At 40.9% G+C, this 13,736-nt stretch overlaps 1 protein-coding gene across 1 annotated transcript in view; it reads left to right on the top strand.

Annotated features, from left to right (window-relative positions):
• The window catches only part of RRAS2 (RAS related 2), a 101,701-nt gene extending 90,956 nt beyond the window's left edge, over nt 1–10,745 (top strand). Inside the window, exons 5-6 of the mRNA XM_044682151.1 lie at nt 7,607–7,725; nt 9,067–10,745. Coding sequence (XP_044538086.1) covers nt 7,607–7,725; nt 9,067–9,154 — 207 coding nt within the window. The 3' untranslated portion in view covers nt 9,155–10,745. The remainder of the gene's footprint in view (nt 1–7,606; nt 7,726–9,066) is intronic.
• The last annotated feature ends 2,991 nt before the right edge of the window (nt 10,746–13,736 follow it).

Consider the following 13,736-nt stretch of genomic DNA (forward strand, 5'->3'; position numbering starts at 1 on the left):
GACCTCTCAAAGAGTAGATTCCAAAAGCATGGAAAAGGCCAGACAATAAACAGAAGACATTAGCAACTACTTACCCTTCTGCCTCTTTTCTTATGTTCCATAAACTGTTATCTTAATCTCTGTAAGGATCAGGGGCATTTTTAATGAAAACAAGGAAAACAGTCTTAGGTCCTAGCACTAGAAGAGACCTTCAGTGATGTAGGCTAATCCCTGAATTTTACAGATGAGGAAATGGAGATGCAGAGAAATGAAGGTCTTTGTCCAAGGTCCCCGGGAGGAAGATTGTGATTGAACTGTCACTGGAATTCAGGTTTTCAAATTGCCAAGTTCAGAATTTTTTTCTGCTGGAGGCTAGGGTACATTCCTGTCATTAAACCTCTGAATGTGTAGAGAATGTAAGATTCTGCCAAGCTTTTGTTTATTTCATGATCTCATTGGATCTTAGACTAGTTGACTTCTCCATTGGCTTAAGGTAAGCCTTGCTAGGCTTAAGAGAGATTCACCAGCAGCAGATCTTTGAGAGTTGCTGTAGCCAACTATCTCTCTGCTGAGTTAGAGAAGAGTTGCAATCTTCAGCAGTGGAAAATTCTAGATAAAGTATAAGTATTTGATTTGGAAGGGCAGAGTGTTTCCATAGACACTCCTCAACCAAGGAGTTTTTCAAGAGTTGATCAAAAGTTGCACATAATAAATCCAGTTGCAGAACTGACTTGTAGTGATTTATTGAATATTAACAGTCAGTAAGTTGTTAAATAGGTAGATAATGTTTGCCAAAGGCCTTTGCAAATGTCATAGGAATATAGATCTAGCCCAGAGATGGGCAAAATTTTAAAAGAGGGGGCCAAAGGAAAGGAAATGCTCATCTGTCAGTCTGTTTCTAAGGTAACTCTTTCAAAGTTTCATTGTATTGTATCCTACTTCTTGTATTCATCAGATTAGGAATAATGTTGTGCTGCTGGATAGAACATTTTAGGAGGCCGCATCTGACCCACCAGCTGTAGTTTTGCCCATCACTGACTGATAAAGCCATAAAGGACCTTAGGGAATCACCTACCCCACTTCCCCCCATTTTGTGCCTAGGGAATACAAATGATTTGTCTACAATCTTAAGAGGCAGGAGTTGAATCCAGGACCTCTAACTACAGAGTCACACTTTTACCAACTTACCATGCTTCCTCCTAGGGCATCCTGTTTAAATTCTAAATGAAGATTTCCTATTGATGGCACAGTTCTCCAAATTCTTTTATTTACAGGTGTGATAATATTTATTTCATCAAGCCCTGGATCACCACTAAGCTTCCTTCAATGAAATCTACAGTAATGTGAAAGGGATTGGTTTAATCATTTACATTGGAAAAACAAAGCGAATAAAAAATGCAGACGATGATACCCAGATGATGGTCTGCTGTTGGATGGCAGCCCACTGAATTAGTCTGTCCATATGTGTATCTTGGACAAGTTCTACATATGCATAATGAATGAGCTGGGCCCAGAATGGAGTAGGAGGAAAAGACTGCACAGTGCTTTCAAGATGCCAAGCTGCCTGGCATTGGAAATACTCATCTCTTTAATATCAATATTCTCTGTGATGCTCTGTGCCTGTCAGTTGTGGAACACCACAAGTTCATGGTTAAACTTTACAAATAGCGCAAAGAACAATGGAAGGGAAGCATGGTTAGGCATGAACAATCTGTAGCATAACAACTTATGCAGAAGAAGAGTCATAAAAGACATTACCAAGGGAAGCTTGCCATGTAAGGAGGAGAGATAGCAGATGCATAGATTACTAAATGTTTATGGGAACATGCAAACAAGAATTATACTGAATAAGAAGCTTGTGAAAAGATTAGAATCTGCCTTGGTAGAAGGAGTAGTCATGGTCAGAAAGTTAGATTTGATTGATTAATTAATTTATCTATGACAACTAACTTTATTATTATTATTTTTTAATTTTTCCATGGTTACATGATTCATGTTCTCTCCCTCCCCTCTTTCCTTCCTCCTTCCAGAGCTGAGAAGCAATTCCACTGGGCTATACATGTATTATTGCTCAAAACCTATTTCCATATTATTCATATTTGTAATAGAGTGATCTTTTGAAACCAAAATCCCCAACATATACCCATAGAACTTTGTGAAAAGTCATATTTTTCTTCTGCATTTCTGCTCCTATAGTTCTTTCTCTGCATGTGGATAATGCTCTTTCTCATAAGTCCCTCTGGATTGTCCTCTATCATCGCATTGCTATTAGTAGCAAAATCTATTACAAAATCCATAGTTTCAGTTTCCATGTACAGTGTTCTCCTGGTTCTTCTCATTTCACTCTGCATCAATGCATGGAGGTTTTTCCAGTTCATATAGAAATCCTCCAGTTCATTATTTCTTTTAGCACAATAGTATTCCATCATATAACCACAATTTGTTCAGCCATTCCCCAATCGATGGACACCCCCTCATTTTCCACAAATTGTTTTGCCACCACAAAAAATGCAGCTATATTTTTGTACGAACACTTTTTTTTTTATCCCTTTGAAGTATAAACCCATTATTGGTATAGCTGGATTAAAGGGTATACAGTCTTTCAAAGCCCTTTGGGCATAATTCCAAATTGCCTTCCAGAATGGTTGGATCCATTCACAACTCCACCAGCAATGTATTGGTGTACAAGTTTTGCCACATCCTTTATTATTTTCCTTTACAGTCATATTGGCCAATCAACAGCTTGTTTTCATGTCACCTCCATTCCCAGTGTATCACCTCTGTTCCCATAATTTCAGATAGATAAGTGCTACAAGTTTATAAAAAATATTTAAAAGGTTATTTATTTAAATATTGAACACCTCTTATCAGAATATAACCATGTTCTATTATATATGTGTATCACTTTAGTCAATTCTTGAACTTCGTTTTAAAAAAATAGATTTCATTTGTGGTCCTAGGCTTGCATGTTTAATCCTAAACCCCATTCCAAAGAATGGAGGTGGACACACAAGGTTCTTTACTAATCTCTACTAACCAAGAGGTTTGAAAAAGTGTCATCAAAAAATCTTTGCACATGCAATGCATATTAACTGGATGTTCTGTCTTATTAAAATTAAAAGCTTATTACTCAAGATTCTGAAAACCAAGTATATGTAAAAGAGTTTTAAATAAACTTACAGGTCTTTTTTTGCTAAGTTTGTGATTTCTATATTTCTGATGTTTGACCAGAGTAATCTTAGAAAGACTGAAGGAGGCCTTGGACAGGAAACTGAGAATAGAACAAGCAGGGTTTCGTCAGCACAGATCGTGCACCAACCACATCATCACCCTAAGAATCATCATCGAACAGTCCATTGAATGGCAGTCCCCCCTCTATATGACTTTCGTGGATTTCGAGAAGGCATTTGACAGCCTGCCAGGTCATCCACAATGGGAAACTGACGGCTCCCTTCACAGTGAAGACCGGAGTGAAGCAAGGCTGCATGCTTTCGCCCCTTATCTTCTTGATGGTCATAGATTGGACCATGAGAAGAATTACCAAGGACAGCAATGCGGGCATTCAATGCACTCTTACCAAGCAGCTCGAGGACCTTGACTTCGCGGATGACATCTGTCTCCTTTCTCACAAGCAGCAGGATGCTCAAGCCAAACTTGCACGACTCTCTGAAGAAGCGGAGAAGACAGGTCTGAAGATCAACAAGAAGAAGACGGAGGTGATCACAGTCAACAGCAGACAGGACCTGCCAATCCAACTACAGGGAGAAAACATCAAGGAGACGGACCACTTCACCTATTTGGGTAGCAGAGTCAGTAAGGACGGCGGGGCAGATGAGGACATCAGAAACCGAATCAACAAAGCCAGACAGGCATTTAACACCCTGCGGTCTGTCTGGATCTCCAAAGCCCTGTCCCTCGTCACTAAGCTCCGAATCTTCAACACCAACGTAAAGGCCGTCCTCCTATATGGATCAGAAAGCTGGAGAGTGATGAGCACTAACACCAATAAACTCCAGGTCTTTGTTAACAGATGTCTACGCTACATCTTGAACATCAGATGGCCTGAAAAGATCTCCAATGCTAGACTCTGGGAAAGAACATTCCAGTACCCCATTAGTCAGGACATAAAGAAACGTAAGTGGAGATGGATAGGACATACGCTACGAAAACCGGAAGACAACGTAGCCAGACAAGCATTGAGCTGGAACCCTTCAGGGAGGAGGAAAGTTAGAAGACCAAAACAGACCTGGCGAAGATCTGCCGAAAATGAAACAAAAACAGTCGGAATGACATGGGCCCAGCTGGGGAAAGTTGCCCAGAACAGAGTCCGTTGGCATGAGATGGTTGCGGCCCTATGCTCCTAGGGAGTCAACAGGAATAATAATAATAATAATAATAATAATAATAACAATAATAATAATAATAATATTTCTGATGTTATTAAAACTTAAAACAGCACTTAAACTTAAAAAAGAGGGAAAAAATAGTTCAACAAAATAAGCCAACATAGGAAAAAAAAATCTGACATTACAGTGTTCCATACCTATAGTTAAACCTTCAACTGGAATTAAAATCTCTCCAGAAGACAGGAAGGGAAAGCCAGCTCTCCTCAAGTTCCCTCCAAGAGGCAGGTCAAGACAATGACTTAGCTCAAGGTGACACCAGAGGCTGACCTTCTTCTTGAAGCAGTAGACTCTCTTCTTGGTCCCAGCCTCAGAAATTCAGGGCCTTTTATAGTGGCTTCTTGTCTCCTCCCCTCTTCACGGGGGGCCAATCACAACCTCCAGATAGTCCAGCACTGCCCAGGAAGCAGTGTTGTGGGAACCAGTCCCCACCTTCTGGAGGGGCGAATATTCATTGAAAGGGTTCACAGTTTCTGGGGTTGTGAACTCTTAAAAGAATTCACAAGTTTCTGACTATTTGAGTTAGAAAAAAGGTGGAGTTTTTAAGTATCTTGCTGGCTTCACATGGGTACCCTTAAGATATATGACTAGTTGTGGGCCTTTTATCAATATGTGAAGTCATTTTCTTTATGTTATTCCAAATTTCTTTCTAGATTATCATTCTGTTTACTACTTGAAAAACTTCCATTTGCCTCTAACCATCAAAATCTAATTCAAGTTTAAAAATATATGTACTTCTTAACTATCCCTAGAAAGCTCCAAATGTTCTACCTGATTCTATCTAATTGTTTCACCCTGCAATTCGACATTTTCTAGTACAGATAGTGCTTTTTTCTCACTGTACTTTGTCATTAGCTTCAGTTGTGTTTGGTCAGAATAACTAAGCAGTGATATTCTTGAGGGTTGGGCACGGCAACAAGAAATCGGTGCTTGTCCAGGGAATGGATCCATTAAGTGTGCTCCTAATGACACAATTAAAAAGCAAATGACAAACTTTTGCCACTGTGGTGCTTTGTCAACTGAAACTGCAGGTTAGATAGAAGCAGTTATATTTTTCCCTTTTTTCTACAGGAGAAGTCAGATTTGAACTCTTTAGTTTTCCTTCCCACAAGCACAGAGACAAAGAAATAAAGCTACAAAAAATCAAACTGTGGTACTTGTAGGCTTGAAGTCAGAGTTTTGCCCTGGGGATGGAACAAGGTTAAGTCAGGTGAAATTAGAATGGAGAACTATTGCTTTTCTTTACTGATGTGAGCTTCCTTCCGTGACCTATTCAGGGCATAGTTTTGACACTTAGGTTTTTTTATTTGCTTTTGTAAGATGGAGGCAAAAGATTCTTGGGGGAGGGCATGGAATGTTGGAATAGGAGCAGGGGACCAAACGGTGGTTTGGTGGTTGAAAGAGCAGAGGGACCTCTGGGCGGGATTTTCCTGAGAAAAGGGTCTTCAGGGGTAAGAGCTCAGTGAGGGGAGAAGGAGAAAGGAGCTCTGAGCAACCTGAAGGCTGTCCTTGAGAGTTTCCTGACCTGATTCAGAGGATCTGATCCCTTTGTTCGCTGGCATCTTGATATCACCTCAGTCTAAGACGTGCCAATCAGTGTTTGGGGATTTCTGGACTCCATCGGGGAACAGCTCCCTGAACCCCCCACTTTCCTTGAACTTGCCTTACAAGAGATCCTTATCAAATATAGACAAACTGATTAGAGATATTAGGCATGGGCTTAGCAGGAAGGACAGGAGAAGTTTTGAGCCGAGACAGACGGTCTCTTCAAGGTGAAGAACCCGAAGGGGCCAAGAATTAGGGCTTCCTGCTCCCACTGACCACCACCTAATCCACCACCTTTATCCATTACCCACTTAACTTCACAAAATACCTTAAAGTCAGATGGTGTTACAATTTATTCAAGAGACTGATAAGGGAAGGAGCCCTATAGCTTTGCCTGACTGGGAGCCATCTTTAAGCCAGACCCCCTGGGGTGCAGACAATTTGATTGAGGGGGTCGCTTCTGTGAGCCCTGGTTCTGAGCAGCAATGAACTGGGTCACCACACATCCCAGCCTATGTAGAAACCTTCCCTCTAGCCCTCAAGGGGTGGATACCTTCCCCAGGTACCCCAATTTCCAAGGGGACCCCCATTAGTCTCACAGTATTAGTGGCTTCACAGTGAGTGAGGAGGTGATTGCTACACTGATTCCACCTTATTCCCTCAGCTATATCCTTCTCCTCCACATTAGTCACCTTAATACATTTTTTTTAAACCCTTAACTTCTGTGTATTGGCTCCTTGGTGGAAGAGTGATAAGGGTGGGTAATGGGGGTCAAGTGACTTGCCCAGGGTCACACAGCTGGGAAGTGTCTGAGGCCAGATTTGAACTTAGGACCTCCAGTTTCTAGGCCTGACTCTCAATCCACTGAGCTACCCAGCTGTGGCCCCCCCCCCCAATACATTTTTAAGTTGTATTTTAAGGCAAGGCATGCTAACCTTTGGACTTGGGTTAAAATCCTGTCTCTGGCATTTATTATCCTAATTTTCCTCATCTGTAAAATAAGAATGGAATAGATGACCTTCAAAGTCTTTCTCCGTCTCTGATCCTGTGACATATTTCTTTCTTTCTTTTGGTTTTTAACCCTTACCTCCTGCCGTAGAATCAATCCTGTGTATTGGCTCTTAGGCAGAAGAATGATAAGGGATAGGCGCTGATGGCTAAGTGACTTGCCCAGAGTCACACAGCTGGGAAGTGTCTAAGCCAGATTTGAACCTAGGACCTCCCGTCTCTAGGCCTGACTCTCAATCCACTGAACCACCTAGCTGCCCCCTAACTATTTATTTCTTGATTCATAACTCAGAAACTTCAATTAACAAACAAACATGAGCAGCAGTGATGCCATACTTGTTCATTGGGGTTGCATTTTCCTTATCTGAAATGAGAGGGTTTGTTTGGTAGATGGCTTCTAAGATTGAATCCAGCTCTAAATTCTGAGATTGCACAATGGTAATCTGGTATTCTCATCAGTGTAAACATCAGGTCACTGAGAATTCCTTCCCTCTTGTGATGAAAAAATGGGTCTTTTCCTCTATAGGATTGGATTCTGAAGGGCTTTCGAGTTGTGAGAATGGATCTGGGGGTGCTGTCTACTCTGGCTTGTGACTGGAGTAAAATATAGCAAAACTAAAAGTTTGTAACTTTTCCTCAAACACCATTCTGAAAGTCACTCCTTATTTCAGGTAACACAAGAAGAAGGACAGCAACTTGCGCGGCAACTCAAAGTGACATATATGGAGGCATCTGCAAAAATTAGAATGAATGTAGACCAAGCTTTCCATGAGCTTGTCCGGGTTATCAGGTAGGGCTGATGCCTTCTCACAACATAACTTACTGATTCACGGGGCTTTACTATATGATTCATAGGTTTATTTTTGTTTTTAGTTGAAAAGATGAAGTTTCTTTTGCATTTATTACCAAAAGAAAACAAAAGTAATTAGTACCTAGCATCCTTTGGCTGAGCATTAAATATTCTTGATAGACAGACTTTAGATTTGTCATTATTAATTTCTCTTAAGCAGAAAAGGTTTAGGTTTTATAGGTGAAGAAACTAAGGCTACCAGAGAGGAAACAATTGACCATTAGGTCAAGAATACAGATTCTCAGGTATGCTGGAATTAGAAATCCCCAGGGTATATATAGAGGTGATGCAATCAATCCTTGGGAATTTGTTGGATGGACATGATACAAATCAACAACCAGAAATTTTTGCTTTGATGTTACTTCCTCCCATGATCTGACATAATGAAACCGTAAATGAGCCAGAGAGTAAAGAGATATCTGTCCCTTTATCCACCAGATAAAATGATAAAGTGCTATATAAGCCACCCCAGAGAGTCCTAGAATTAATATAGTAAAGATTGTAGGGCTTTGAGAAATAACAATAGTTAACAATGTATTTTTCCTTATAATCTACTTTTACTTTAAAAGTAACATATTAAAAGAGGATCAATAAATACATATTTCCAGGAATTTTGAAGGAATTGGGCTGGGAGAGGTGTTGGGCAAGGTGTTAGAGGCTTGAGAGTGACTTTGTACCTCAACTGCCTTTATTGATCTTTTATATTTGGGAAAACCCCCCATAAATTTTGCTTAGTTAATATTCACCACCTTGTTAGAAGACCATGATCCATTTTAAGTTAACTGGCATCTCATGATCATATATAGGTTACAAATGAGCAGCCATGCCACAGGTTCACTGTGTGACCATGTACAAGTCCTTTCTCTAATGTGGGTCTCAGTTTCTCCATCTGAGGATTGGTCTAAATGATCTCTACAATGCTTTCCAGCTAGAATACTTTGACTGTGCTGTATTTTAGACATAGTCTTACCTACCATCTCAGAAGCTGATCACCATGAGTTTCTGTAGAAGGCTAAGATTAGAGTCTTTTGATGAGACTGAGTTAATTTTTCTTATCACCTCCGGCCTCTCCTTAGTATAGCGTGGTTATTCCTCAAAAAGCCCCAAGCTAGTGTTGTACACAGGCCTCTTATTCTTTCTGGCAGTTACATTTCTTTGGTTTGCCAGGCTCAGGTTTTGGTGTCCTATATATAAAAGATCTCTCTTTCCTGTTTTCACTTGTGCTGAAATATCACACATTTGAAAACCCTCAACTTAAAAAAAATTTTTTTTTTCTTATAGGAAATTTCAAGAGCAAGAATGTCCTCCTTCCCCAGAACCAGCAAGGAAAGAGAAAGACAAGAAAGGCTGCCATTGTGTCATTTTTTAAGAATCCCACGAATCTTAGCTGCCAACTGCCAGAAAAAAGCCCTCGTCTGCTCCTTTCTTCCCTCCGGTTTACATCCTGTTGGGTACCTCTCTAGCCTTATGCAAGCATGTCCTGGAAATGGCCACCATGTTAGCCTTAGTTTAAGAAGCCGGCTAAATCCTGGCCTGGAAGATGATGGAGGTGATGGTGGCGATGATGTTATGGCCATGTCAGGACAGACTTAAAGAAAACACTAAGGCTGCTTCTCTAAGACCTTCCAGTTACTCTTTTTTTAAAGCTAGATATCTATATGTGTGCACATGTGTGCGTGCACACACACACACACAATTCTTTAAGGGCTTACACTCATAATGGGGATGAATCAGCCTTGAATCCCCAATCGTTTTCCAAGCTGAAATAATTGTATGCAAAATGATTAATTTTTAACTTCTGAGATCACATTACCTACTGTCATCCTAAATCAAAATCTAGGGAGTTTTTTTTTGTTTGTTTGTTTGTTTTTTTGTGGGTTTTTGTTTGTTTGGGGAGAAAATGTGAAATAGCTTTTTTTTTTTGCCCAAGAGAATAAAAGTTGATTTGAACTTCAGTTAGCCTTAAACCCACTGAAATGAGTTAACACAAAAGAGGTGTTTTGGGACCTCATGGATCACTGTACCTTCTGGTTTCCAGTGGCAAGAAACACCCGACCATCTACTGTATTTTTTTCTATGTGTCTAGAACAGCTTTAGGGCTCTTACTACTCTTGCCATTGTTGCTGTTTGGCTAATGATGGTGATATTCTCTGTGGCCAAATACCTGAGCTCTTTCTGGACACAAGCATTTCAGTTTCTTAGGCATCTTTCTCAGCCATTTGGGGGGGGGGGTCAAACAATCATTTGTGTCTATCTTCCTTTTCGAATATTTCTGGATAAGGGATTCAAGAAAACAAATTGTAGTTGTTTTTGTTTGATGTAATATAAAAAAAAGTGGAATTGATCTTTCCAGGGTCAGAGATGATTAATGTTTTTGCTATATACTTTTATACATTATTTTCTTATTGAACTAGTTAACAAGTATTTTTATATGTTTGTAAGCCAATATGCTTTCACAGCATAACTTGTGTATATGTAAAGATGAGTATTTAATTCTCACAGTTCACTTCTAACTGACACACAAAAAAGCAAATGTGGAAGCTGTAGAAACTGTGGTAAAACTTCTCTTTAATTTTCTGGGCTTTTGCAAGGCCCACTTTTGGCCAGTCACATCCCTGCCCAAGATTCTGTCACAGGTACAACTCCCAGGATGTGGATCTCAAAATCACTTTCGGTAGCCCTTACTGGAGACTGACCATTTACATGAAGTATTAAACTGTACAACTCTTGACTGACTCATTGTTTAACTGTGGATGGCTTCTTCTTCTTTTAATTAAGTTTTGTGGATTGTGTTTAAACAATTCAAGAGTATGTTCCCTGACTTTAAAGATACTAAGTGGTGGTATTGCACAATCGCCACTGTACCGAATGTGTTCAACAGCCCCACCAAGTTGATAAATTAAAGTATATGCCCTTGTAGAGCTTCGGGTGCTAGAATTAAAGAGAATCTGTTATGACAAGGAGACTGCTGTTCTGCCCATATTATTTGGAGGTTGGGAAGCAGGGTGGGTGCACAAGGTGGAGCAATAATCATCCTATTACTGAATGGTACCCACATGTCAAGCAAAAAGCAAAAGCTTTCTCTACTTGATTACGAAAAAGTGCTATTTTTAAAAAGAAAATCCTTTATTCATAGTCATTCATTGATTGCCAGAGCTGGAAGATCCTTAGAACATCTTAGGTTGGGAGTGAAAGTATTTTATACATTCAGAAAGTTGTTTTTGTTTTTGTTTTTTCATTTTTTCTAAGGACCTTATAAATACTGTTGTAAATTGTGCAGAAAACAACCATTTTGTTTTGTGTTTTTGGGTCAAAATGTTTTCTTTTTGAAGATGACTTGATTTTTGGTTACTTGTCGCTATAAAGATGACTTTTATGGAGCCACAATCTTGCTGATGGGAATACTCCCTCTGGGGCTCCATATCTCGGCCCAGCCTCTAGATCTCTTAACATTATGTGGACCCTAGAGGAGCTAACAACTCGCTCTTGCTGTGCTCCGGACCTTCTCCGATGATGCCCATTTCCTCATTGGCCATGCTCGCTTCAGGGTGTGGGGGAATCTGCGCTCTAACTCAGGGGGAACCCCTCCAGGAACGCAGATCCCCGTCCTTCCTCCACCCAACATGCTAGAGTCCTTCCGTTAAGCGCCGTGGAGGTAGATTTTTAGCTAGCTCGTGGATTGACACGGCCGAAGAATCCTAGCGGGGCCCCTTGGGTAGTAGTGGGCCTTTCCATAGCCAGCAGCATCTTTCAGAGCTTATATTCCAGGCACAGGAGGCCCATTCAAGGACCCTGGATCCCTCCATAGGTCAAGGTAGCAGGAGAGAACTTTCACAGGGGTGTCATAAGTAGAACATTTAATACCTTGAAAACTGGCGTTCAACCAATTTAGAAAGAAGCCCCTCGCTTTACAGAATACGTAGGTGGCAAAGTTTGGGGCTACAAAACAGATCCAGTCTGGCAGGGCCTCCAGATCCACAGGGAGTGCTTTCTAAGACCTCCTTTGATGTAAGGGGACTTTTGCTATGATGAGTCTTGGACTAGCAGACAGGCATCCCTGCCCCATCAGCACCACCACTAATGGCGCTTTGACAGTAAATGAGGGTTTTCTTAAGTAAAGGCACTGGGATAATTCTTCAGGGAACGACACTGAAGGCTGACCAGAGAAAGGTTTTCTATGGGAGCAAAGGCGCATGAGCCGTGTAGTGGGGTGTCACGCCTTGGCTTGGGGGGCAATTTGAAAATTATAAACCATTAAAAATTTTTTTTTCCCTAGAATTTTTGGTTTTCCCATTTAATTTTTTTCTGTGGTTAACCAATGGCTACGAGGGCACAACTGTATTTCCATTATACAATTAGGGGTATTCCATTGTCAGATCCCCCAATTACAGGTAGTTGAAAATGTTGGGTGAAAAGGAGTTCTAATAGGCCAATCTCAGAACACATCCACATCCTCCGGTTGACCTTTCCCAGCATCTTTCACCATTGGATTACTTCACATTTTGGAATTCCCTTCACTTTTCTTACATTCTTTAGGAGTTTCTTTCCAGCTAGAGGATTCTCTGGCTCCCAATTCAGACTTTCCTTCCAGAAATGTTCTTTTCCCATTATCCTGTCAGGTATTGGCAGCATAAATAAAGCTATGCATCTGAAAAATAATGTATTCCCACTTGAAGATTCCTTAACTTTGGAACTTCAAGTCTGTGAAACTTAAGATTCTAGATTTGATTAGTTTGGTGAGTTTGAAATTCTGTGTCTCAGGATTTTCTAAGTTTGTGTGTATATACATACGTGTGTGTGTGTGTGTGTGTGTGTATGTATGTATGTATGTATATGTACATAGCTTCAGCCTCCCCCAACAATCTTTTTTTTTTTTTTTTTAAACCCTTGTGCTTCGGTGTATTGTCTCATAGGTGGAAGATTGATAAGGGTAGGCAATGGGGGTCAAGTGACTTGCCCAGGGTCACACAGCTGGGAAGTGGCTGAGGCCGGATTTGAACCTAGGACCTCCCGTCTCTAGGCCTGGCTCTCAATCCACTGAGCTACCCAGCTGGCCCCGCTCTATGCTAGTTTACATAGTGATATATGTCACCAGTTCCCATGGAGTCCAGCTGTCAGAAAAAAGCATCTAAGATGCCAGGCACTGTGCTAAGAGCTAGAGATACAGCAAGAAGCAAAAGACAGACTCTGCCCTCAAGTAGCTCACCGTTTGATAGGCAAACAAATACTCACAAACAAGCTATATTCAGGAAATACTTAAAATAGTGAACAAAATGCGTTATTTTGTATAAATATAAAGGAAATAATTAAAAGAAAGGCATTAGCGTTAAGAAGATTAGCAAAGACTTCTTCTAGAAGACAGGACTTGAAGGAAGCCAAGGACTCTGAAAGATGGAGGTGAGCAGGGAGAACATTCTAGGCAAAGGGGAGAGCCAGGAAAGATGCTCGCACCCAAGAGAGGGGGGTTCTGTTGACCTTAAGGGAAGTGGAGGATGGGTGGACAGATGAAGAAATTGGATTTGAGGAAAACCTGAACTAGGAGGCATCCAGGAGAATAGTTTCCTGTTCGGGTCTGAGGGTGTAGATGTAGACAACATAAATAAATGAAGCAGTATATAAAGCAATTGTTTTATTGTGAATTTGGTAAACTTCTGGCAGAGATTAGGGGCCTTTTCTCCTAGGATTTAAAGCTGGAAGGGGTCCTGGCCATAGTTCACCCCCTTCTCACCATCATTTCTATAGAGGAGGAATTTAAGGTCCAGAGGAAGCAGCTTTTGGCTTTGTTACATCCATGCTGTTAGTGTTGCCATGGAGAGGTGCAATTTCTAAGTGAGCCACCTGGTGGCACTCTACTCAAGCAATTTTCTCCTGGACCACACATGCTCTGCACTGCCAACTTTTCCACGGGCTGCAATATCCCAGCTGGACTCTAGAGGGCAACCAAAGCTTGG

Source organism: Gracilinanus agilis, chromosome 6 (assembly GCF_016433145.1).
Source record: "Gracilinanus agilis isolate LMUSP501 chromosome 6, AgileGrace, whole genome shotgun sequence".
Classification (NCBI taxonomy): Eukaryota; Metazoa; Chordata; class Mammalia; order Didelphimorphia; family Didelphidae; genus Gracilinanus; species Gracilinanus agilis.